The 26,837-nt window shown below is 38.0% G+C and overlaps 1 protein-coding gene and 1 long non-coding RNA gene across 3 annotated transcripts in view; one reads left to right on the forward strand and one right to left on the reverse strand.

Annotated features, from left to right (window-relative positions):
- The first annotated feature begins 3,199 nt into the window (after window positions 1-3,199).
- GARNL3 (GTPase activating Rap/RanGAP domain like 3) overlaps window positions 3,200-26,837 on the forward strand; it is a 42,954-nt gene continuing 19,316 nt past the window's right edge. The window contains exons 1-15 of one of the 2 annotated variants that reach the window (XM_015644772.1): window positions 3,200-3,374; window positions 5,570-5,639; window positions 6,985-7,059; window positions 14,189-14,288; window positions 14,711-14,829; window positions 15,511-15,575; window positions 18,005-18,068; window positions 18,316-18,342; window positions 18,732-18,807; window positions 19,395-19,493; window positions 20,028-20,131; window positions 21,272-21,380; window positions 22,726-22,771; window positions 25,158-25,264; window positions 26,090-26,211. In XM_015644772.1, coding sequence (XP_015500258.1) covers window positions 3,307-3,374; window positions 5,570-5,639; window positions 6,985-7,059; window positions 14,189-14,288; window positions 14,711-14,829; window positions 15,511-15,575; window positions 18,005-18,068; window positions 18,316-18,342; window positions 18,732-18,807; window positions 19,395-19,493; window positions 20,028-20,131; window positions 21,272-21,380; window positions 22,726-22,771; window positions 25,158-25,264; window positions 26,090-26,211 — 1,251 coding nt within the window. In that variant the 5' untranslated portion in view covers window positions 3,200-3,306. Of the gene's footprint in view, window positions 3,375-5,569; window positions 5,640-6,984; window positions 7,060-14,188; window positions 14,289-14,710; window positions 14,830-14,879; window positions 15,173-15,510; window positions 15,576-18,004; window positions 18,069-18,315; window positions 18,343-18,731; window positions 18,808-19,394; window positions 19,494-20,027; window positions 20,132-21,271; window positions 21,381-22,725; window positions 22,772-25,157; window positions 25,265-26,089; window positions 26,212-26,837 lie in introns of those variants that run through there. The other variant, XM_015644773.3, reaches the window with a different exon arrangement.
- LOC107212029 lies at window positions 6,642-10,245 on the reverse strand. The gene is made up of 3 exons (XR_004499695.1): window positions 10,227-10,245; window positions 9,445-9,594; window positions 6,642-6,877 (listed from the first exon to the last, which is right to left on the reverse strand). It is a non-coding gene; the product is annotated as an uncharacterized LOC107212029 (long non-coding RNA).

Consider the following 26,837-nt stretch of genomic DNA (forward strand, 5'->3'; position numbering starts at 1 on the left):
GGGCTGCTGTACCGGGCCGCTGGATCGGGCTGCCGCATTGGGCTGCTGTACCAGGTGGTTCCTTAACAGGAGCAACAAGGAACTGCCTACCATGAAACTTGGAACAGGAACATCTCGAAACCTGGAACAAAGGCTGCAAAAGAACTTGGAAAGCATGGACTGCAGGTAGGGCTTATTTATATCATTGGACTGGCAGTTTAAATGCTGCAGGCCACCTGTAAAACACAAAAAACCACCAAAGGTTATAGTTTCATTGCTACTACAACAACTTTGGTAGCATTTGAATCTCTGCTGGAAACTATACTCATCTTGGTTGCCAGTATTCATCTGGTCATGGTCTCCCCTGGTGCTGATACCCGTCTGTGCTGAATGCTTTTCATCTTCAAAATGAAATGAAAAGGTGAATGAAAAGGGAAACATAGAAACAAGAAAGTCAGGCTGCAGCTCCGACTTGGGGTGCTGACTCATCTCGTTGCCGTATTCCTCTGGCCTCCTGCGTTCGTATCAGGTTTACTGGGTTCCTATCCCTCTGCACAAAGATATGTCAAAGTCACTCAGCTGCACAGGGAAAGTTTAACCTTTCCAAAGTTCTCATTTCTCAAAGAAAACTGAGGCAGCGGCCTCAGGGGAGACAAAGAGTTACATTGTCCCACCCCAAACCCCTTGTGAAGGGCGGCCCAGGTGTTCTGATTGGGTTTCAGTCCCTGGGGGGTTCTCCCTTGCTGTGTTTCTAATGGTTCCTGACCCTAAACTCCACCCTCAAAGGTGGGGACCCTTGAGCGTTCTGTCCCTCAAAAACCCCTGCTGTGCCTCTGTTCGGGGCTCTCTGTTCTGGACCTGACTTTGTTCCCATGCTGAATAAATGGTTTCATGAACTGGGGGCCCGTCTCGTTGGTGTTTGATGCTGGTCCCCAGAATCCTGCTGCTTCCCTGGACAAGATCCTGAGGTTGATGGCCGCAACAAAAACTGCCTAGAATCTCACAACAGCATGAAGAAAGACAAATGACTAGAAAACTGCAAGACATCTCTGTATTGCTTCTACTGTCTCTGCCTGCCTCTGCACGGACTGGCCATGGTCGCTCCATCTGAGATGTGGCTCAGGTGGCTAAGCAAAACAAACCGTTACCTGTAAAGTCTTCTTTCTACTCCACCTACTCCCTATCTGTCCCAGAGGGCAGAGCAATTCCAGGCTAAACACAAACGACATATTATGCCACAAACAGTATGACAGAAGGGTGATAAAAAAAGATCCCAGCAAGAAAAATAATGGCAAGGACCAAGACAACGCCAAAAGAGATGGCCAATGGTATGGCAATGGTGGATGGAGGAGGCTCTAAGGAGCTGAAGAAAAGACTTCAACAGTGACCTGTTAAAAGAACTGTTGGTCACAATGATCGAGATCTACATTCTACATTTAGAATGCTCCTCATATCCATACAATCTTCCAAGCCCCAGGATGTTACAATGCACAGCTGGAAAGGATGGATGGTGATAGAGCCAGGAATGAGGCCTCAAAAGATGTCTGACTCGATGCTTCTGAGAAGAGACTCAGAGACTGGGCAGTTATATACTGCAATGTTTCATTACAGTGGATAAGGACTTGTACCCATTCAAAGATAGGTAGAGGATTTCGAAAAAGAACAAACTATATTAGCGCAGTGCCGAGAAACGCGAATGTTCAAGAATCTAGAAATGATGGACTATGCTTGTGATAAGGCCCTGCAGGGGGAAAGGCAGAGATATCTGATCCAAGGGATCCCAAAGACATACCAGACAACACAGCATACCAGACAACACAACACAGCCTGGACAGGACAGACTGGAACTGTTCTGCACTGCATACCCTACACCAGCAAACAAAAGTAGAGCCACTCTCTTTAGCTGTCCTAAAAGGACATCCATTTCCCCTCCACTAATTTTTAAACCTGTCCCAGGAATTTCCAACCCATTACCATACTATCATCCCATTTCCAAGCTGGAAACTTATCTTTTGGATGACCAGCGACATGAATTCATGTTGGACCTGAAATGAGTCTGCCTTGGAAGGTGCCATGATGGCCGGTTAGCCTCTTAGTCTTCTTAGCTACAAGAAAGAAAACCAATATCAACGGATGAGTTTAGTGGTACATGGGGCAAATCTCAACAAGCTGGCTACCTACCCTCTCCCTAAGTGTGCCTGGGTCCTTGAGTCTCCTGTGGTTATGAAAAGCCTTAGGGGACCCTTAAATGGATGCTGTACTTCTAGGTAAAATGTTTATTATTATGATAGATTTGTGACAAACTCTGATGACTGGCTTTTCTCAGTACCAAGTACAATGCTGTGTAGATGTGTCTTGTAGTCCTTTGCATTTCATCTGGCCCGTGAGTCACCATGCAAAGCTCCCTTTCAGTCATGTAAGTGTAAATGAATCATTGTGGTGTGTCATCTTGTCAGGAAAATCAATCCACAAAGACCAGAGGTTTATGTCCAAAAAGGAGACAGAGGAGTCCTTTTACTTTATTCGAATAAAGGGAGAGGCCATGGGGCATTCCCCTGGGGTCTCTCAAATTTTTGGAGGGCGCAGCCTCCTTTTTATCCTAATTCTCGGCCGTACGTCCCTTCTCTCTTTCCCCATAGGCTGAGGTACTTGAGAGGTACAGGCTTCCCGGAACGCCTGATACCTGGGATACCTTCCCCCCCTCCAATGCATAATCCCTTCTTAATTCTTAACTCTTGTGGAGTTCATGGTGCCCTTTCAGTGCTTCTTTCATCTTTCAGAGGAATCTATCCCATTGTTTCTGTTGTCTCTCACTGATAGCTGCATCTTATCAACAGACCCACAGCTTGTTTGTAAAGACAAACCCATCATTCCTCTCAATCTGGATTTGAGAACAGCATTCCGCAGTAAATCTGACCTATCCACTTGGCTGTCTTGGAACTGACTAGTTTCTGCGGGCATGTCGAATAGTATTTACTTTCCATGTAAAACTCTCGTCTGGAACGATGTTTTACCTTGACGTTTATAAAGCCGCCATTCCGGAGGGGCGGTACTGGCACAGGGGCGTAGGGGCGAAGGATCCGTTCGCTCCCCTCGCGGGACTGCAGCTCCCGGTGGCGGAGGGCAGCCGGCTCTCAGCCCGAGACTACAACTCCCGGCGGGCCGTGCCGGCGGCGCAGCGGCCGACGCGGCATATGAGTGGTTGGCGGCCCGGGGCGGACGCGGGGGCCGTGCGCCGGGGTAGCGGGATGTGCGCGGAGAGCTGCCGGCATCTCTGCCGCGCGGGACGGAGCCGCGGGAGCGACGCTGGAGGGGTGAAGTCTCCGTATGGCCGCCCGCATGGAGCTGAGCAGCGCGGAAGGGGCATCCACCCGGTTCCTCGGCCTCACTCAGCGGTACCGGAGGAGGGGACTGAGCTCGGGTGGGGGGGGCGCGGCGCGCTGCCGAACGGCGATGGCGGAGAGGAAGGCGGTGCTTTGCTTCTGCGGACCGGGGACTGGAGGGGCCGCCCGGGCGAGCGGCGCTGGACGCTCCTGTGGTGTGGGGCGGCTGGTCCTCGGGCTAGCGGAGCAGCAGGACCCCCGAGCTGCAGCCGTCTCCCTCGGGCTGCTGCAGGTGGTGTGGGCGGAGTCGGACGAGCGGCTTATTCAGCGTTGCGCTCGTGCGAGCAGATAGCGCTGGGATATCACTGCAATTACGCGATTGCTGGCTCGTTAGTGCTTGTGACTTTCTTAAATGAAAATAGATTGACCGACACTGACAAGTAAACATGTAGATGCTAAGGAGAATGGCAAGCCCAAGGGAGCACGCAGGCTATATCCTTCTGATCACACAGGTGCAAACTCACCCCCTTCTGCCACTACTCTCCCGACCCCCAGGTAAAGTGCCTTCCAGTGTCGAACTTTTGAAAGACAAAACTTGTGATTTGACACTAGGATCCTAAAAATGTCTACGTTTAGATTAGCAAATGCATTTGATTGTGCTTCTTTGTTCAGCTTTCAGCACAGTTTTGTAGGAGCTTCTGTTGAAACGGGGGGAAGGTAGTCCTCTCTCCTCTTCATCATTACTGTTCATTTATACGACTGCATCTGTCATTTCCAGAGAAATGGGAAAGGGAGGTGGAGTATACTGTGTAGATGCTGTACAAACGCTTGCAAGCTGGTTAGTTATATTCATGTGAATAAAGGCGCATCTGTATTTAAATACTTCACAATGTAAGTAAATTTTAAACTACTGTGCCCAGCTAATCTGAGGCACTGATGAACTAACCTCTTTAGTGCTGGCATTTCATCTTAATAGGATAAAAACTACTCTAAAATTGCCATAATTTGAACAGCCATTTTTCTTATATAGATCAGGACTGAGGAAGGATGTAATTCAATGAAAAAAATTAATATGAACAGTTGATTTTAATCACAGTGTATTTTTTAAATTAGCAGATGTGATATGTGAGAGAGTTGAGTACAAATCTTGATGCTAACAGAGAATGGAGATACAAAGAGGTATGCAGGCAATAATTCATTAGGGAGTGTATGCACTGATGCAAATAGCGTGATCTTACTTGTGCCTAAATTGAAGCTAAGATGCCTAATTTTTATGAGGTTGTCTCTACAGCATTTATGTTGGTGTAAGATTCTGCTTTACTTACAAGATATGAAACAGGCGATGTGCAATATAAAGTAGTTAGGTTGAGAAAAAGCAGAGATTAGCTCTTGAGTATAATTCTGATTTTTAAAAGGACTGCTAGTGTGTTTGAAGGGTAGGTATATTTTAGGTAGCTTGGATTTGGGACGTGAATGAGAATATTGATATTAAAGCAGTCTTGTTTTAATCATTAGCTCACATATACTCCTGGGTTTTTTTACTTATTGAGAGTGCTGTCAGAAAAATGCTTTTGATACTAAAGGGTGTGGTTTGTGGCAAGACAAAGAATAAGACAATAATAAGACAAAAGAATAAGACAAATAAGACAGTCTGTGTCTTCAAATTTTTGGAATGCAGTTTGTGAAGAGGTGGTGCGTAAAGTGATACGATGATATGAGGTTGGTAATGCAGGTGGATTTTGGACTTCACATTCTAGAATCGCTTTTCTGTCTTTGTTAAGGTGGTGGAGGGAAACCTCTGAAATGCTGTTATTTCCTTATGCTCTAAAATTAAAGTACTGATTTTGTTTCTTGTTGTGTGTAGGCTAAAAAAGGGCTGAAAAAGCCAGTAGCAACCTACTATGTGTGGTCTTACTGAGTTGTACAGTGCAGTTGTTCTCTTTGAGACATTAAGTTTACATTTTGAACACAGTTATGAGCCACCACCCGCTTTGGAACTCTGATTGCATCATGCCTAAGTATTTAACTTAATCATAGCTTTTACTTCCAGTCAGGGCACAGACATTTCCTTTAGGAGTAATGTGAAAGCCAGACTGCAATGGCTGCTAGAGATTGTGTGTGTTGTAAGAAGGGTTCTCTGCAGCAGTGAGTTTATATGCTGTGAACCTTGTTCAGCAGAAATGATATTTTTTAACGGCAGGGTATAGCATTGTGGGAAATGTAAGGGTAGTTGACTTGTGTACACTGATGAAGCGTTTCTATTCCAGCTCTGTCTCTGAAGATCTGGGTTGCAGACGCGGAGAGTTTAGCAGAAAGCATTATGGATCTGTGGAGCTTGTAAGTATACATAGCCTGTCCTTCAGTTTATCAGCTTATAATGCAGAGCTCTAATCCTTTTCATTTCCAAGTAAAAGAATTTGATCTAGTTTGGAAAATGTGCTTTCTTAGCTGGACTTGAAAGTTGTAAGCTATATAAAGCGGTTTCTGAATAGATATACATCAGACCTGTGAGAGTAGATCTTTTTACTACCTTATTAATTAATATTTCATTGTAACAGGAAAGGAAGTGTTATATAAATACTGTGTTTACCTCCAGATGGAAATTGAGCCTTTCTTCCTCTTAGAATCTGAAGATGGCAAAAAATGAGGGTAGTATTTACTGATATACTTGCAATTATTTAAGTTATAAACTGTATACATGCTCATGTGTGTACATACATGTGTATATAATTTTATTTGTACATGACTCATGATAGTGGGAGAGGGCTTAAAACTAAATGAACTAGTCAGAATTAGGATTTTGAAAGCAGTTCCATAGAATCTATCAGTTATTCTGTATTTTCTTGAAATTCAATGATTAAGTTGGCACTTCTTTTTTCTCATATATAAATTTCTTCTCCACTGGGAAAATATGTCAGCAGTTAAAACAGTGTCATTCTGATTACAAGGTCATAATGAAATTACACAAATTTACTGTAGGATAGCAGAAGGGGGGAGGAGTTAAGAAAATGAGCTCCAGCTCTATTACTGTGGGAGGAAATCACAAGTTTTCTACTAGCTATAGTTGTAAATTTAAAGGTCTCGGGTTGTATATTTATTAATGTGTATGTTAATTGGGTGTAAATTGGTGTCCTAGTTGCTGGAAGTTGCACTGTGGGAACACCAGGTATCTTCCTTTTCTTTCCATACATTCCACATAAAAGGTGTGGTGTTTTAATCCAAAAGGTCAAATAAACTGTTTTCTGGTAAGAGGCTCTTTCATTCCTAGTACTTAGAGTCTTTTGCTGGAAAAGAAAAAGTTATTTATAATTATAAATTGACAATAAGCTCACACAAATGTTCTTGTTTCTTGGTTGTTTTTCTTAAAAATTCTGCTAGCATTTTATGAAAGTGTGTTGTTTTTGGAGTACAGATGTTTAAAGGTTCTTAAGTTGAATACTTAACTTTTCTTGCTACATGTTTTCCACAGTAGCATGTCATTCATGCCTCGTTAGAGTTCTTGCTGGGTCATTCAAAATCTTCAGTCAAATTAGTAATAGCTAGACTGATCTCTTCTCTGTGGGGACTCATGATGCCTGGAACAAAAAGAAATGGTAGTAAGCTTTGAGTGCTGATCATATGGCTATTTTTGGATTATTATTATTACTATTATTTTTAACCTCTATGTTAAACTCTCTTCTAGCTTATATCTAGTGATGCTGATGGAGCCATTCAAAGAGCTGGACGGTTCCGTGTGGAAAATGGCTCCTCTGGTGAGGTAAGTGCCCGAAAATGCTCATAGAATGCTGAAAAAATTATTCATATTCAGTTATTTTTCACCTACGAAAGATGCCTTTGCAGTCATTTACTAAGGAAGAGGACTTTGAAAATTCTGGCATTTTGTTTCGTTTTAGTAACATTTTTGCTCACTCGATTGTGTTAGGAGAAAAACACCTCTGAATGACACTTCCCAGTCTCTAGTTCATCACTGTGTATATATGCTGTCCTGTTGGTACTATGATGTTCAAGCTGACCTCTGTGCTTTAAAGTTAGCTCCTTGGTGTGATGAGGTTTTGTTTCATTTTTTTGACCCTTAGCTGTCTTCTCACAGCTATGCTTATCTTCAAATAAGAGAGAAAGAAGTTGAGCAGAGCCTCAGAGAGTCATTCTCTTCATCTTTCTTTCTGCTAAACTCACAGTGTGTCCCTCTTGAGAGACCGTCAGTTTATTCACCAGCCTTCACAGAAGTAAACGTGAACACCATTTATTTCTATCTTTAGCACACGTTTTATAGGGTTTTACAGGGTCCGTGGGCAAGGTAAGCTGCTATTGGCTAACACACACAGGTTTACACTTTTTCTTCTACACACAAGGATATTGTTTTGCTTTACTCTTTCTTCTGCAGGAAGGTTTCAAGGACTTTAGCCACAACTTATTTCAAAGGCTGGTTTGTGCAGACAGGCCTTTACTAATATATAAAATATATCAACAATTCCCCCTTTCTCTTTTTGCACAAACCAGGCTTTGGATGCGACTCATTCTATACTCTTATGAAGACAAGATAACATACAACTTAGACTGTCATCCCGATTAACATTATAAGTAAAGTCCGTCCCCATTCTAGCACAAGAGACCTCAACCATCCAGTGATGCCCCAGCTGGCGAACCAAGTTCCAATGGGGTCACTATCTTCTTTCAGGGCATGTAACCCATCCTGTAGCTGTTATAGTTGCTTATGGATGGAAGCTGAATGATCAGTAAGATCCAAGCAGCACATGCCTTCAAACTCCTCACAACCATGTCCTTGTGCTAAGAGCAAAAAGTCAATTGCAGCTCAATTCTGCAATACTGCATGATGTACACTACTCACATCGTCTGAAAGTTCACTTAACATTGTGGATGTTAAGTTCAATTCTTTCTTTGTCTAACAAGCGAGCCTTTTTAGAGTTGCTAAGCTTTAATTCATTCAGGGTTCACTTTGACTGTTTGATGTTTTTCATTTTGCTAGCTACATTCAGCAATTGGTGTAAGCTTGGGTGGAACAAAGTTAAGTTTCCCAAGATAACAGGGCCCTCTATGTGGATTAGCAGGAATCCCATTCCATGCTCTATCTCCACAGATTAGGAATATGGAACTAGGTAATCGCTTTGGTAATTGTCCTGTGAGATTGCACCACGAACAAAGGCTTTACTTTCAGTGGTAGTAACGAGATCAGCTATAGGGTTGACTGCATCCCAGTGCTGCATTACTTTGTTGGAATGGCTTTTTGGTGGGGGTTCAAACATTATCCATCCACCTGAGGTATTGGTGGAACTTAACAAATCTAATTTTTCTGAGGGCCCTGTAGTAACATTAAGAACTTTGATAATTTTCACTTGCCAGCAGGCTTCAAGTTGTCTTAATGTGAAGCCAACAGTGTGACTGCACTCTTGCAACACTGTCAATCGATTCAGTCGAGTCTCATTACTAATTAAACCTTTAAATGCTGGAGGATCCCATTCAGGGACTCCTATGAGACAGGTGCGAAAGGATCTCCAGGGGTGGCTAGGCTTAGACACATTGACCTTTGGCCAGTTCAATGTGCCAGAGTGACCGATATGTTCTGCCACTTTTGGATGTTAGCAGATGTTTGGTCAGGACTATACACAACATAATTACCATAAGCAGTTCGTTCCATGTAAATGACACCATATTTGCAAACTCACGGCTAAAACTTCAAGCATTAAATGAATTTTCAAAGATGCTTACACTAGCTCTTGAAGGGGGGAATACTTATACTTTATACTAACATAACAATTACTACACAGACAAAACTCTTTATCTTAAACTATTATCTAACTACTTTTAACACACGTATTCTGGTATATATGTAGTCTAAGTGTGAAAGCAATTTGCTAAAAGGGTAAACACACAACTACAATTTGCTTTATATACAGTTAGAGTCTCTACACTTTTCTTAGATCTTCTACAGAATTTCTCTAACACGATTCAGTCCTGGAACGTTCACTGCTCCCGTGATGTCAGCTGGCAGCTGATCAGTGACTGAGGGCTTTGATGTTCAAATTGTTCTTCAGATCCTTCTAAATCTTAAAACAAAGGATAACTGAAAAATTGGTAGAGACACAACATCATAATAATAACATAAAATCTGTTGGCAACTGACTATATAGTGTTCAGACACAGCTGTGTCCTGACAGGTCCACTTCTGATCCATGTCTGGAGTACCAAGGCTGTGTGGTGACTTCTCTGTTCACTGGATCTCGTGTGTTCAGAGGCAGACAGTCTGGTCAGATGGACAGGTGACCTTTTGAACCTGCCAACAAAACACAGACAATTCTCTCCTTGAAGTTAATGAATTACACTAATCAAATTGCTTTTAGGGCATCAATTTCCCCCGTTTTCTTTAAAAAAAATGAAAATGAGATGTACTTCTGTTATAAACATCAACATCAACACGAAACCATATACACAATTAGTAAGAACCTATACCAGTTAAAATCAATTAAATCATCAACATTATTAATAACATATGTAATATAAAACTACTATTAATTACTAAAACACTGCACCAGCATCTCATAGTTAGCAAATAAACAGAAAGGAAAAAAAAAAATCAGTGAAGGATTGGATAACCACCTCCAGAAATGATTCTCCAAGCCCATTTCAAAATTGATCCACCTGTCGTATTAATAGGGTCAAATTGATGAGTCAAAAACTGATTCAAATACTGATTTGGTACAGAAAACATCTGGATCTGTTGGCAAACATTCCATCCAGGTAAAGTCAAGTCTTGGCCAGGTCCTAGGCTTTAAACTGGAAAGATGCCTCTTAATATATTTCTAAAACAAAGTTCTCAATAGTAGCAGCTATGAGATGCTTACAGCACAGCAAACTGTTAAAATGCATTTGTACAAAGCAAATGATCAGAAGCCTTAGGTACCAGACCAATTAAACCATGCAGCAGTTGGTTTAATCTGAAGCCTCCCCCATGGCAGCTGATCCTAAACAATGGTACATCTTCTTAAAATTCTGGAAACACTGAAAAATAAGAAAGCTAAAACAAAAACTTCAGAGATTGCAACAAACAATAGAACTCCCGATGAAGTCAAGGGTGTCACAGACTGCATTCACTTCTATCCACAAGCAGGTGTTCATCAGCGTTCTATCACATCTGTTTCAGCTGTGGCTATCTTCATTTCTCTAGGAAAATAACTATACTTTGCAGTTTGGACAAGTGTCTCCAATAAAACATAGAACAATTTAAATTAAACAATATTTAAACCTAATAAAAATTAATTATAACAAAAGGAAATAACAAAACTTAACATTAAAAGAATACCTAAGTTATACAACTTAACTTAAAAACATTCAAGCCTAAACATAATAAAACTTGACTATTCTTAATTCTATTAACATTTAATCTATATTAAATAAAAACATAACTTAATCTTATTCTGTTACTACAAAAAGCAGCTAAAAGTTTGATATATACCTTTTAAACACAATATAACAATAACATGGATTCACTATAAAGATTATAAAAATTTAACAAGTACATCACAATTCTATGTCATCTAGCTTTGAGAATAACTCACAATAACTGCAAATGTTACTAAAAATATTCATAACAGGAATTTGCCTAGTATATGCTTAAATTGGTTGGGATTTTAAAGTGCAGTTTTTCTAGAGAAAAACCACAACAACACAGGATTTGGCAAGTTGCCATTTAGCTTTTGTAGCACTTTTCAGGAACATCAACTCCAGTTCTTAAACTAAAATCCAAAATCCAAATTGGTATATATGCAGTTATATGTGTTTTATATAACAAAAGAACTCACATTGAAATTACCTTATTTAAATTGTGGAGAAAACAAGCAAATGGCTAATATATGCTCTAACTTAACTTTGTCTTGTACAGTAAAGTTCTCTTAACTAATTATTTTTTAAACCACAAATCTCTTCTGTAGAGAACATTAATTGGAAGGTTTTCTTAGAAGCTGTAAATCACACCATATTTTAACCTTAGGTTCTAAAACCAATTATTGCAAGGCAACTTCTGTTAAACACTTTAAACACCCTTCTTTTTTTTTCTTTTTTTTTCTTCTTTTAAAGAATCACCATAATTTCTCTAGTAAAACTCTGAAAACTGCAACTGCATAAACTCATAATTACTTAAAAGACAAAATTAACTCTAAAATGGTATATAAAAACATTTTGAAAACCAAATAAATCATGACTCTGTAACAAACTGGGTATTTTCTTAGAGAGGGAGCAGGGGGGTGAACTGCCTACTCTGCTGCTGCTCTCTGCTGCTGTTATCTTTCTTCAAATTCTCCACATACTCTCTCAGAGAGGAAAAACAGAGAGAAAGAAAGAAACCTCACAAAGTTGACTGTAACAAATGCAGTTTTTTCTCTCAATCTCTCTTGTTGTTTGCCGATAGAGGAAAAAGGGCACGATTTTACAAAAGCAGGCGATGTTACACGAAAAATCTCTCACGGCCAGGTGCTGACAGCGGCGATCATTGCAGCTCATCAGCGTGGCCTTGGAACTTTTCTTGCGCTGCTTCTACCCCGAGGGTGCCTTTGTTCTCTGCGCCCACCTCAGTGCTCCCCCATGTCCCCCTGGTTCGGGTGGAAACCGATCTAAATTTGGCTTCTTTCTTCCAGGGTAGTAAAGATGGAACTTAAATAAGATTGTAATGTTAAAAGTGACTCCAAAAATGAAGCAAATAGTTCCAAATGTATCACATCCTGCCATAACTGAACAGATTCTGTTCGTTGTTTTAGCGTTCGCTGTGGAACTTTTTTCTCATTATTTTCTTCTCTTTGACTTTCCCTCCCTCTCTCCATGGGCAGCATAGATAGGAGTGCTTGCCCAGCAGTGGGAGATAAAGGCATCTGCCGCTGTGACGCAGGTAGAATTATGGGGCTCACAGCCTCAGCATATCTCGCTTTTCTGTTTTTTAAGGTATTAATTACAATCTGCCAAGTTCGACCAAGAGACACAGTGTCCTTGCTCTCTTCCATGATTGCCGTTTCCCATATCAGAGCCCTTAAATCCGTCCATTCCTTCACTGCAAAGAGCAGTGTGGGCACTGCAAATGCCCGTGACAATTAGCCCATATAATGACCATATCCAGGTCCTTTTCCCGGGCTGCTTCGCCTCGTTTAACAAGGATGCTAAGAAGCAGCTTTTTCGCCGCCACACGTTCCACTTCCATGCTAGCGGCAAACCACGTGGGGGAAGGTTGCGACCCCTCTACTATGCCCCCCACACCTCGATCTCCCCCAACAACCTGAATTTCCACGTCCAACCGCACCGCGTCTCATCGTGCTCAGGCTGCCTATCCAGTACCAATCCGCGCCCGCAGCTTCCCGCGCCCAGATCTGCTCCGCTGGCTCCAAAGCCCCTCTGCCCACAGGGTGTCCCGTTGGAGTGCCAAATATTGAGAGGCTGCCAGTTTATTCACCAGCCTTCATAGAAGTAATCGTGAACACCGTTTATTTCTATCTTTAGCACACCTTTTATAGGGTTTTACAGGGTGTGTGGGCTAAGCAAGTTACCATTGGCTAACACACACAGGTTTACATTTTTTCTTCTACACACAAGGATATTGTTTTGCTTTACTCTTTCTTCTACAGGAAGGTTTCAAGGACTGTAGCCTTTAATATCACAACTTATTTCAAAGGCTGGTTTGTGCAGACAGGCCTTTACTAATATATAAAATATATCAACATGTCCCTGCAGCCACTCCAGTGACACTTAGGTTTCCAGTTAACTTCATGTTTTATCTTCCTCGGCAAAACTTTTTCATCTGTAAATACCATCTTAATACTGGAAAAAAGAAGACCTTATATTCTGGAAATACTTGTAAGATCTTGGTAAGCTGTGTATTAAACTAATAGTAACAGCAAACTGTTACTGATCATCTGTTTGCATCAGCACTGGCTGCAGAGTTGACTACTGAGAAACTGCTCAGACTATTCACGAGTCTTCACAGTAGTATGGCAAACGTTGTTTATTTCTATCTTTAGCACACTTTTATAAGGTTTGACAGAGTCCACAGGCTTAGCAAGTTACTATTGGTTAATACATATTGTTTTGCATGGTTTTCTTAATACACAAGGCTATTGTTTTTCTTTATTCTCACTGCTCCAGGAGAGTTTCAAGGACACTACCTTTAATATTGTTGCCTGGACTAAAGGCTGGCTTGTGCAGACAGGCTTTTCCTAAAATATTTTGCTTTTACCCTGTTAAAATGTTTCTCTACAGTTGAAAGCAGTCTGACTATTCTGCATTGATTCTATGTGGGGGCATGTTTGGTCCTCTGTCTTCTTAGCTCAGTTTCATGCAGCTTAAAAGCCGATTAGCTTGTATTGCAGAAAGATTCATAGAGTGGGTGATGAATGGCCACAGGGTGAATGATTATGGAGAATGCCTTTTTCTTCGCATGTTAATTCATAGTGGGAAAGGACTTGAGGGATGCTTGGGAATTTACCTTAATTTATGAGAAACAGCACTGAAGAACTTCCAAGGCATGCTTTAGTCAAGCAAGGAGACTTTGAGGATTAATTTGGGAATAACTGAGAAAATGAAACCAGAAAGCATTAATTTATTTAAGTTTTAAAAATGTTTGTATTCAAATTCTACATTAAAAGACCTCCTTTCCATTGACATTTTAAGACTTACCTACTTGGGGAGAAATTACAACAAAGGGTAAATGAGAGGGAGGAATCTTTATTTCAGCTACACACCAACTGACTTCAGAAAAATCCTTGCTTTTTAAAAACTAGTTTACAGCTAAAATTTCAAGTGAATCAGCCAGTCTTTATTTGTTTTTGCCTATATATTATCCTCTTTTTTCCCTTGGCATTTAATGTAACAGTCTCCCAATTCTATTTCAGAATACAGACTATGCTCCAGGTACATGGCACAGAACAGATGTGCATTTGGAAAACCCAGAGTATCATACAAGATGGTACTTCAAGTATTTTTTAGGGAAAGGTAATTATTTTTTGTGGAGTGATTGGAATTCAGACCAATGAAAATGTAATGTAGTTTTGAATTGTTATTATTTCAATATGGAAAAAGGTATGGTGTTAATTTAGTATTAAAACATTTTTTTGTCCTGTACATGAAACAAGTTCTTGTTTCATGTGTTTTTAACCTGAAAACTGAGGATGGGTGTCTGTAAGGATTGAAACCCCTGCTACCAAAAAGGGATGTTTTGAAATCCTGATTGGCTTTGAAAGCTGTACTTATCTCTTGGGGTGTTTTTTTTTATACATCTATATATAAATACGTAGTTATTTATGAATACAATGATATACTTTTATGTATAGACAAGTGTCTCTTTGATTCTGCACACAAGTATGTGCGTGTGTCTTCCTTATGACTGATAGTGCTACTTGTTTTTCTCCCAACAGTTCATCAGAATTATATAGGTACAGATGCAGAGAAGAACCCTTTCTTCCTGTCTGTTGTACTGTCTGACCAAAATAATCAGCGCATTCCTCAATATCATTCAATACTTTGGAGAAAAACAGTAAGAAACAAATATTTAACTGCTGTTCTGACCTTTGTTTGTTTGTTTTGGACATGTTTATCATATGCTTTTTCTTCTTTCTCTAGAATTCCAGTATTTGTTACATATTTTCATCTTATATAATAAGAGCATATAACTCTACCATAGTAAATAAAATTAAACTAAATTTGCAGATAATGTTATACTAAACTTTTTGACAGGAATCTGTAATGTCAGATCTTTTCTAATTGTTCTAACAAAATGCTTTTTTTTTTAGAAATGATGCCTAAATTGTTCTTGATCACATCCTATGATCAGTTTAGTCAATGACTTTATACTGCTTTTAGGATTTTCTTGTACAATGGTAAGAAAATAGGCAGGTCTGATACTGGTTTCACTTTTTTTCCACATAATGTTCCATGACAGTCTTTTATACAAGCAGCTCTACTGTAGATATGCATGGTTTGCTTTTCTTTTCTTTGCAACACCCATGACTTTTTTTCCTCTAAATCAGTGAATATATATCAACGTAAAAATTGTAATAATAAATCTAAGTAATAAATCTAATCAGTAAATATAGCTAAGTAAAATTACCTTTTTTCTTCTTTTTTTAACTTAATTGTTTTTTATTAAAATTCCTGTTTGATTATGCAGAAAAAGTTGGTATGTCCTGTAGTATATCCTAGCTTTTCTTGTTTACAGGGTACTCAGAAAATATGTCTCCCTTACAGTCCCACAAAAACATTATCAGTGAAATCTATATTAAGGTATGTATTTACAAATAAGTTAACAGTTTAGATATTTATCTGTATACCTTTTACTGTAATTCAGAGCTTCTGTTCTGTGGTTTTCATGATAGATCTATAAAAACAGTTTTGCAAGTCTTAATCATTGAAGGCAGCAAAAAGTGGTTTTAAAGCCTGTTCTTGGACAGGCAAAGTGAAAACTTTTAATGAGGAGAAATTTCTTAGCCCTTTTTCTTCAGCAGAGGGACAATTTTCAATTGGAAAACAGGTATTAAGTGGAACTGCAGTGATAGAGAAGAAATATTTTTTAAAATTAGACAATAAAAAGAGGTAAGGAATAGCAGGTTTTCACTGGTGGTTATTATGTGGCCCTAGCAGGAAGGAAGCAAGCAGTCAAGATGCCAAGAATTATTTCTTTAGGTGATTGTCTTCATCTGGGCCTCACTACACACTACAGGTGTATAATGCACAGTGAAGCCAAGAAAATTCCTATTCTCATGTAGAGTTCGTATGAGCATGCTTGTACTCTGCCCTGCCTCTTGTGTGGTAGAAGAGAATATAAAGTGAGCAAACCCAACACTGTTTCTATTTCTTTGAACAATTTCATCAGCTGAAATGTCAGAGCACTGATTTTCAAAGCATTAATTCAAATTTAATCTCCAGTTTTTACAATCTTATCACGTGGTGTGTTTTCTTAAATTCCTCTCTGACAGTGTCATTTAATGGATCTTCTGTAAGGGTTTTAGCTTCTCTAGGAACCCATTAAAAGTGTCTTTTGCTGAACAAATGGTGTGTACCAGATAACTGTGTGGTTTGCAGGTTTTTAAAACCTGTAATCTGTATAGAGTAGGAACAAATATCTCGTTTGATTGAAACCAGGACACCAGTTAACACTGTCAGTGCCTGTGTGAAAGGAGAATTCTGGATGCAGACCATGTGTTTTGATGTCGCTACCAACAGACCTGGATGTTCCTGCTACTGCACAAGATTTATGAGAGGTCCCAGACTACGGAATTTACCTGAGAGGCTATCAGACCTTTGAGTCTCACTTCTTAAATCTGATTTCCTGGGCTGGGGCTCTGTTTTGGAGCGTCAAGATAGTGGGTTGAAAACACTTGAGATACCTTTCATCTTCTTCTTCAAGTTGAGCTAAGTGCTCTCTTTGAACTCCTACCATTTTGGCTTGAATAGTGTTCCTAATTGTACTGTATTCTCGACCTGCGTAAGTACCTGATTTTCCATGTCTGCCCACCAGTCACTGAAGTCACTCTTCCTAACATCCCTTTCCAACCCAGCCTATCTCTCCACTCCACCCACAAGTGTTTACCTTGTCAGGCATCCCAGGGTGCAGAAACTGTCATCTGTTAGCTAGGGCTGTAACTCTGTTGCTAAAACACCCTGACCTGTTTCTAGCACCCTGTGATGCTCCAGTATTCTACAGAGGAAGATGGAAGGCTTGTTTCAGACTTTGTTTCTCTCAGGGTGTATGTCACATGCAGTCAATTGCATAAAAATCATCTCCTTTTGCCTGCTTCAGCTTGGACTGAAAACTCTTCCCTTACAATTTTTTTTGCTTTTATGGTCCTTGAGGCATCCCTCAGGCCTAACTGATAGTCCTTTGACATCTCAATCTGTTTACACCTGGTGTGAATCTAGATAAAGACTGTCTCAAAGAATTTTAGTTGCAGTAATAAATGTCCTTTTTCTAAATTCTTTGGAAGGTTTTAGTACTTTTCAAAAGGAACTAAAGAAAATCATCTCTGCACTGTGATCTAACACAAGCAACAGTGGAAAGATTTCACCTCTATGTTAGTTCGCTGTGCCCCAGGCAGATTGTATTTGGTGCTCCATGACATACCACACAGTTCTTTAATGCTTGGGGATGGATGGAAAGGGACATAGAAACAATGTTAAATGTAGAAGTATGAGTTAAGAAAAAAATGCTATGAATTAGATATTTCTGTTTATTGAGGCGGTTGATCTTGCTTTTTATGTGAATATCTTTTCTGCCTGTGAATCATTGCTGTATGAATTTGATGCTGGACTTCTAATTTTTCATTTGACTTGCCTTAAATTATTTAAGAAGAGAGAGAACTTAAAAAATAGCTTTGGTTATTGAGCCCTCCTAAAATGCTTATGGTGATTATGTTTAAAAGCCATAGTGAGGGGTGATATAGTAGAGCTTTGTGCTTTATAAATAAATAAGCTTAAAACTGATCTCCACATGGGGGGGGTCTTCCTAATTTCTGTTTTTAAAATACGAGAGAAGTTTAGGTAGTGTTGGAAGTTAGTGTTTTGGGAAAGAAACGGCAGGTCCACAAAACATTCCATTCAACAGAGGCTCTTGGAACAATTCATTTTGTAACCAGTTGTTACTGCAATCAGTTGGTGGTTCAGTCTTGAAATGTGTACTTGCCCTTCTATAAAGCACTATTTAATTTGTGTTTCAGTGCTATGAGTCTTGATAAATTTGAGAAGAGCCCAAGAGAAATTTTTCATCCTGAGATACAAAAGGTAGGAGGTGACTTTTTTAGTTTGGTTCTTTTCTTTTATTATTTTCTGGAAGTAGAAGTAATTAAGTATAAATACTACTAGTTTGTTTCTTCCAATAGCGGCTAATAGTGATGATTATATGTAGTAGTACTTAAACTGTCTTTTTCTATTGAACTGGCCATTTCAAACCAAAACTTAAAAACACAAAACTATCATCCTTGTAGAATCTTTAATACAAGTCTGCTAAAGATACTGTTTTTGCTTACAGGATTTATTGGTTCTTGAAGAACAAGAGGTAAGTATAAACTTCAGCAATTCTAGCTCACAGACCTGTCCAGTGAATACAGCTTGACATGCTTATGATGACTTTGAAATCAATTGCGAATTACAGTAGAAAAATTAATGTTTTTAGAACATGACATCAAAAATAACTTTGAGCACCAACTTAATATCTCATAATAATTGATCGCCAACTTAGATTAATAATTTTATGCTATACTATGAAAGTTTAAAAGTAAATTATTAGGTATTAGGAGATGGTATATAGGAGATGGTATAAAGTGTATGTTCTGATGTGTAGGATGTGTACAAAGATACATATATAAAAGTCTTTAGAGGAAACAAATTTTTAGGTCCTCTGTTTCATTGTCTGTTTATCATATAATATTTGGTTTTATTTCTCAGGGATCTGTGAATTTTAAATTTGGGGTCCTTTATGCTAAGGATGGTCAGCTTACTGATGATGAAATGTTCAGTAATGGTGAGTTTTTCACCTTCTCCTTAATTATTTTATTCATCTGAATAAAAAAAATGGAAGATGGTGCCTAGAGCCAGAAACAAGGCAGGAGATAGTGGTTATATGAAGAGTTGTTCTGTTTGATTTCATGTGTTGGGTGAAAAATTGTAGCACAGGGCCTTCTAATTCTGTAAGAAGTTGCTGTACAAAGCCTACTGGTACAGCTTGAAAGACAGTAAAATCTCTCCTGTAGAAATAGTCTGAGAGACATAACGTTTAGAAAAAAGATGCAGTTGAAGGAGGCGACTCATTAACTCACTGCTTGTAAGTCCTTCACTCTTTTACAGCACAATCACATTCTCCTATGCACTTGAACAGCATGGGTGTTAGCAAAAGAATTCACTGTTTAATGTCACGTGATGATGCCTATTCTGCAAGGTTAGGATGCTGTTTCTGGAAAGGCAGTAGGCGTGAAGACATGAAAGGAAACTAATTCAGCTGAAACTTGTGTCCTGGAAGCAGGACCCATTTCCTTATTTTGGTTATTTTAAAAACATGTTCTATTAGTATGTGTATGCTTTTTTGGTAACATTTCTCCCTCCCACATGTAGAAACTGGAAGTGAAAGTTTTCAACGATTTTTGCATCTCTTGGGTGACACAATTACTTTGAAAGGCTGGTCAGGCTACAGAGGAGGACTGGACACTAAAAGTAAGAATTCATCTGAAGCAATAAATGGGGGTGGAGTTGCATTCTAAATATTTCTTCTTATTGCATATCATATCTATCATAGTTAAGAAACAATCCCCAAATAGACTTCCTCATACTAAATGCTCTGTACTCAGTACTAAATGCTCTGCTTCACCAGGAAAGAGTCAGGTCAGCTTTAGTCACTGGTATAGAATGCAGTTATGACAAAGTGAACAGTCTCATTTTAAGATGAAATGAGGTGAGCAATAGCTTGACATGCTACTTGCTTCATGATAGTAGGACATTGTGGGTTGAAGACCCGTGTGATTTCAGGAGGGTAGGTGAAAGTCATTGTAGGTTTTAAGTGTGAATATGCAGATTATTTGCAAACTTGGGTTTGGACTCACATGAAGCATGCAGTGTGGACATTTTCTAAAATGGATCAGACCAAAAAGGATAACTGAAGAAGATTTGGTAGAAGGACTTGAAATATCTTTCCATCTTCAGAAAACTTAGAGGACATGCTCCTCCTTAAAATGTTGGCTTCCCTTGCAGATGATACAACTGGAACCTGTTCCATCTATACAGTTTTTCAAGGTCATGAAATTATGTTCCATGTTTCCACCATGCTACCATATTCTAGAGAGAACAAGCAGCAGGTACATGGTTCTCTCTTTCTTATTTTCCTATTTATTTGTTAAATCACAAAGTCTAAAACTTAATAAGAAATAAAGGATTTCTTGTCTGCTAATATTTTAGAAATGTAAGCCTTGAGATTTTTCCTCAAGATTCTACCTAATGCTGAAAATTTCATGATTGTTAGAAAAAATGCATCCTATCATCTCCATTAAGGTACAAAAGATACTTGTGAAGAAGATCTAAATTGCTTCACTAACAAGTGATTGAGTAAGTGTGGTGTTCAGAGCTTCACTGCTGTAATTACTACCTCAAAGATTTTAGGAAAACTGGAAATTAGCCTTGTGTGTGAATTTTAGGAATATTCACATGTGTAACACATAACTCTTGCTTGAGTAGTAATTAGTGTAGCCTGAAAGAAATTCCCCTTGTGAGCATGTTAATGTTGGTAACTGTAAAGAAGTGCTGTCACACTCTTATGGATTAACCTGATGGGTTCTTGTTCAAATGTGCTGTCATTCATTGCTCAAGGCTTTCTTTGTATCTATGATTTTAAAAATACTTTATACATTGTGCATCCATAATGATTTACCAAAATTACGTACAAATTACTTGATTTATTATTTGTTGTGCATTCTTACAGTAATATAGTTAAATGATATAATTAAAATGTACTTTTCCTGTTCCTGTGTCAGTTTTCTCATGCTTTTTGCTTGGACTGATGACAAGATCATCGAAGAAAATGGAGTCCAGCCAGGATATTTTTTTTAGATAATAACTTAGCACCAGAATCTTTTGTCCTTTCATTTCAAGCAGTAGATTTGCTTTTTTGGAATGCTTGGGCTTCCATGCCTGATTTGTGAATATTAATTACGGAAACTATGAGTGCATTTCTAAACATATGCAGTATCTGTTCTTCTAGAACCTGCCTTGTGTGCGCCATGTTGTTTCTAGGTTTACTTGCTTATACTTAAGCAATGATTTTATATTGCTCTCTGTCATACTGACTGCAATTTTTCTGTTTGCAGTTTAGGAATATTGTTTTACTATTCTGTCACAGAATTGCTAAAATACTTATTTATGTCTTGTAACTCACTGTGTCTGTCTCTTTTTTTTTGCCTTTTCTTTCTTTTTCCCTTTTTTCTTTTCCTTTTTTTTTCCAGGTAGAAAGGAAGCGACATATTGGAAATGACATTGTCACTATCATATTTCAGGAAGGTGAAGAGTCTTCTCCAGCATTCAAGCCATCCATGATTCGCTCTCATTTTACACGTATCTTTTTCCTGACATTTTCTAATGATTTCTTTTTTGTAAGATCAATATTACTTTTAATTCTGCCCTTAGTCCTCCCTGCATGCTGTTTATGGAAGTGAAAATTATTTTTCAAAGACAGTTGCATTCTTGCAGTCTTCACTTTCAGCTGCTTGACTAGGAGTTTCCAAGCCCTGAACATCAAACAGTATTTGTTAAATCCATTAGAAAATAAGCTAAAAGCAAGAATGTGAGTTTTAAATCATGTTTTTATTGAAAGCATTTATTTGTATCATTTCACTAATTTAATTTTATACCTTTTAAAAAAAAATACTTATGAATTTATTTCTCTCAGTTATGTAAATTATTTTGGCATTAAATTTTGGTATTTTACTCAGTACTGCCTTTCAGTGTTTAGATGTTGTTTATTTTAAATATTTATGTATTTTTGATCAGTATTTATCAAATTTTTCAGAGCATTAACCATATATTCCTCAGTTTTTTAACAGCCTGTGTATTTCAGACTTCTGAAATATGAAATGTAAACATTTTGAAGACTGTATGATTCCAAAAACCAGTGGGAAATCCCTTGGAATTATCATGGGGTCAACAGAAGTAGTTATCAGTAGATAGTAGATTTCGATCAGGCATCTGTTAGACAAGATGGAATAGAATGAGGGAAAAACAGGCGAAAAGAAGAAAACTCTAATTTTGAGCTACACTCTGTTGCTGAGTTTTAAAAAGTTACCACAAAGCTTAAGACTTCTACACCTAGTTCTCAGGCAGACTAAATGTTCTTAGAACCCATTTGCTAGGGGTGAATAAAAAATGAATAAAGATTGAAAAAATAATAAATATCTTTACATGTCAAAGTAACGTAAATACTAAGAAGAGTTGTTTGCTGCGTCAATGTAACTCTTTTGGTAGAGCATCAACCTTAGTAAACTTGCACTTTAAATCATTATCTCAATTTTCTTGAAATTCTGTTAGCTAAATTATTTAATTGGAGTCTTTTCTTCACTGGAAGCTTTGGTATAAACAAAGTTCAGTATCAGTACTGCTTTATCAACTGAAATAATTTTTAATCACAAATATATCAAATACAAATAAAACAAACTTCTATACTATGTCTTATATTGTGTCTGTAGTAGTAGCTTGATTTTTTGAACTGTTGATCAAACAATAAAATTTTAATTTGGGAATTTCTTTATAAACAGTAAAATCTATATAGTCTAGAGTTGTTTATATATTTGCATTGACTTGCTTAGTATATTTTACCTTTATTAATGTACTGCAGGAAAAGTTTAGTAAAATACATGTGAGCTTGATTAGAACTGGATTAACTTCCTTAACTGCTGCATGGCAGATATTTTTGCTTTAGTGAGATACAATAAGCAGAATGATAGTTACAGGTAGGTGCTGATTGTAACAAATAATTTCACAATGAATTACTGATGGTTTAGAGAATATGAGAAAACATTTTGTCAATGGGAAAACTTTCTGGACAGGTCCACTTCAGAAACTGAAGAGCAATATTGACCTGCATGCATATGTCACTAAACTGGCTATAAGTAGCATGTTTCTAACCAAAAGAATAATTAAATTCTGGAACAGGCATAAGCCAAGAGGAAACCCAAAATCGGTTTTTTAGATTAAATATAAAAATGATGAAAAATACACTTGGAACTTTCAGACCTGGTGAGATCAATGACATAGTAAACTATGTGGATGATGGAAGTTAATGTATGTGATGTTGTGATAGACACAGACTACAAGTCCTTACAAATGACAGTTTGGCTGTATCTGAGCAAACTAGTTCATTTTTAGGGATTTTTATAGAGTATTTGTATAGTTGAACATCATGTACTGAAAACCTGCCGGAATTTTACGTATTACTATGTTTCTCCAGTGTGCCATTAACTCTAACTCCAGAGAAGAGTGATACTTCTTGGTTTGTATGTGGGTTTTTTTCCCTTGCCTCCTATTTATAGTTAAGGTTTCTTTTGGAAAATGTCTGTAATGCAGTAAAGCAAAGGAATAGTTTTATTTTGCTTCAAGATCTTGTGAGCTTCCTCTTGCAAATTTCTTTAAATTGATTGTCCTCATAGCTTCTGCTTTTCAGCATTCCCAGGTTTGTGAGAAACATAGAACATACTAATGATTCCAATGTGCAGTAAAAATGGTTACTTCTTTCTTTTTCTTCTTGCTTTGGGACAGAAACCTGGGCATACATCCCTCATTAAACTTTAAGAAGTGATTGTTGTCCTGATTGTAAACTAATAGTAGATGGGGTAGCCATGGTAAAATGCTTTCTATATTGCTGTTTATATGGGGAATGAAATAAGTTGCAGTAAATAAGATAAATTTGTCTGTCTTGCCTTAAGTAACTGGCTGCTTTTACTAGATCAGTCCATCAGACTTCATTCTGCCAGTCTTGACACATCTTGCCATAGTCCATATCACGTATTTTTTTCCTATCTGAAAACCTTAGAACATTATATTTCAGCTTGGCCCAATTATGTTTCCTTCTGTGTTTTCATTGTAGGCCTGAATACAGCTCATTCCTTCTCTTTCATATGTGTGTAAAGACAGTCTTCCAAGCGGCCAAAATTCCAGTCAAAATAGACAGGGGATGCTGTAGGCTTTTGAGACAAATTTTCCTTGTCTGAAATGCAGTGCCACTATGAGGTCTGACACTGAATTTCTGCTCAGAATGCCTTTATATTTTATATCACTCAATAAATCTGTTGTTTTAGTCAGGTTTGTTATGGCTTTCCCTGTCATAATTCATTCTAATCTAGTCAAGGAACATTTCACGCCTCTTGTAGTTATAAATTACTGCTTTTTTACCTGGATGTAATGACATAGACATAGGGCATCTATGAAACTCTGCCTCAAATATATGAAACAAATATTGGGATGATCAATTTTCATGCAAATGGAGTACTATATTTCATATTGTATGCAGTTTCTAAGCTTTCAGGGAAAAAGACCATATGAAAGCATGGTAATCCATTAGACTCAATATCAGTCAGTCACTGCTGGTTTTTTGAGAAAACAAGTTCTGGCTGCTTTCTCAAGTGGCAGGGTTGAATCTATAACTTTGTCACTTAACTCGCTGTTACCTGTCATCTGCACGTGCCACTTGGAAGACTTTTGTCAGCAAACTATCACTTGAAATAGCCAAGAATGATTACTTATCTTAAAGAAGATATTCCCTGATGAACAAATAGACCCGGGTTTTGTATCAGCTAGTCATTATTGCTATGCTGGATTCCTTATGGATCAAAAGATCTCAGCAGGTCCAGCTGTCATGGAAGTTATTCTGACTCTGTCTTCCTCAGTGAAAATGAGTTTGCTGTTCCCAAGCTACAGATTCATATGTCATAAGCCACTGTTACTTAGAAAGAATCAAATATTTCATGCATGTGGTGAATGCATAGCTGAAGTGGAAATCCGTAAGGAGAACATATTTTGTAGATGAAAACCTGTTCTTTTACAACTTTTTTGAACAGGACAGTATTTTGCTAGTGCCACTGAAACTATTGCTGCATGCGTAGAACTGCAAAGTTCTGTTCTAATTCAGTGTCCTAGTGTTGGTTTGTGTAAAAGAAACATAATTTTCCTCTGTTGAGTAATTCCAAGGGAACCTTTTTTGTTAGACCCTTTGAAATTCCTATATAAGACATACCCAGATAATAGCTTCCATTCTTTTTCTTTGGTTCTGAATAATATCTATAAAAAAGGTACAGTTTGAATGTGACTTTCAATGTAGATAAAGATTTGTATTTTCAATAGGCTGAAAATATTTTCAGAAGAAAGTGTTCCTCTCTTTGGGCCTCCCCTTCCATCCCCACCTGTATTTACAAATCACCAGGAATTCAGGGATTTTGTGTTGGTGAAATGTAAGTCAGTTTTTCTTTTGCTAGAAACACTCTTTTAATAATTTTGCTAAGATTAAATTTCATGATGCTAAAAATGTATACATATTTTCTTATGTATTCTGCTGATCTATACAAAATTATTCTTTTTAAATCTCTAACATAGTGAGATCTCAGTTCCATCAAACTGTCAATTAACTGTTAGTCAGATTAACAAAAAAATTTATTTTCTTAGGCTACTAGACAAAGGCTGACTTTTGCATTTGCAGAATGTGCGGTCATATTTAGCTTTGCATTTTTGTAAAGGGCTTGGGAGATCTGAAGGAACTTACAGTGGTGTTCATTATTTAGTAATAGAAGGTGTTGAGTAGCTCTGAAAACCTGAAAATAGCCGCTTTTCTGAATCTGTTTTTAAAGGTGCTGAAGGACACCTATGCTGCACTTTTTAATTCTGTAATCATTCAGTTCCAGTTTTCATTGACCCGTATTTTCCCTTCTGAATCAGCAAGAAAGAAATCATTGAGAATTGATCACGTTGATTACTATTAGACCTCACAGGAGCTTGATAGATCATTTTGCCTATTTAAATTGTTTAGTACTTAAATAGACTGGCAGTTTGCCTTTAGTTTTTTTATTAGTTAGGTATTTATTCTGATGCCTTGTGGAATTCCTCTATTACTAATTTTTCTCCTTTAACTTAAGGGAAAGTTATTCACTTTAAAAAGGCAAAAAGGAGGCAATTCTAAATTAATAAGGGCAGAGCAGATGTTTGGTACAGAGACAAACTAGAGTCAGTGGAAATAGTTGAAGTTAATTTACATAATATATCTTTTTTCCATAATCTTTTAGTAATAAATGGTGAAAAGGCCACCTTGGAAACACCAACATTTTCTCAGAAACGTCAACGCACTCTAGACATGCTGATCCGCTCTTTATACCAGGACATGATGCCTGACCTGCACAAGGGAAATGTAAGTCAGAAGTTTCTGCATCCCTCATATGTGGTGTCCTGTTCTAACTAGCAGCTTGAATGTTCTGTTACTTCTAAGGACTGTAAATCCTAATGAGCACTGAATTGCATATGGCTAAGCTAAATACAGATTGTCATATAACTTAATTTACAGTTATATGAAAGCTGACAGACAGTCCTTTCTGGACAGGATTCTTTGCCAGGTGTGAGGAGAAGCATAAAAATGTCATACTTTGTGTAAGCATACCTGTGGCAAGGGAATAGGGAATTTAGATACTGCAAATACAGGCATTAGTCTTATCACCATAAAATCTGCATTTGTTCTGTTATGTGTAAATTTGGATGATTCTTACCCCTGGGTAGCTGTGAGGTACCTTTATTTATTTAGATGATTAAGACTTCCTCTTAAGGTGATTCTTAACTAATAATATTTTCAGTACTTCTAAAACAAACAAGGTGCTATTTTTCCACCAATGTTTAAACTGCTTAAACTTTCCTTTTCATATATTCATGTCAGATATTCATGTGGTATGATGATACACAACATGACTGTGGTAGACTATGACAAGTTGTAATGTAAAGCACTCAAGGATTGGAAAAGTTGCAGTTTCTCTTCCCTGAGAAGCT

The sequence above is a fragment of the Parus major genome, chromosome 17 (genome assembly GCF_001522545.3).
Source record: "Parus major isolate Abel chromosome 17, Parus_major1.1, whole genome shotgun sequence".
Classification (NCBI taxonomy): Eukaryota; Metazoa; Chordata; class Aves; order Passeriformes; family Paridae; genus Parus; species Parus major.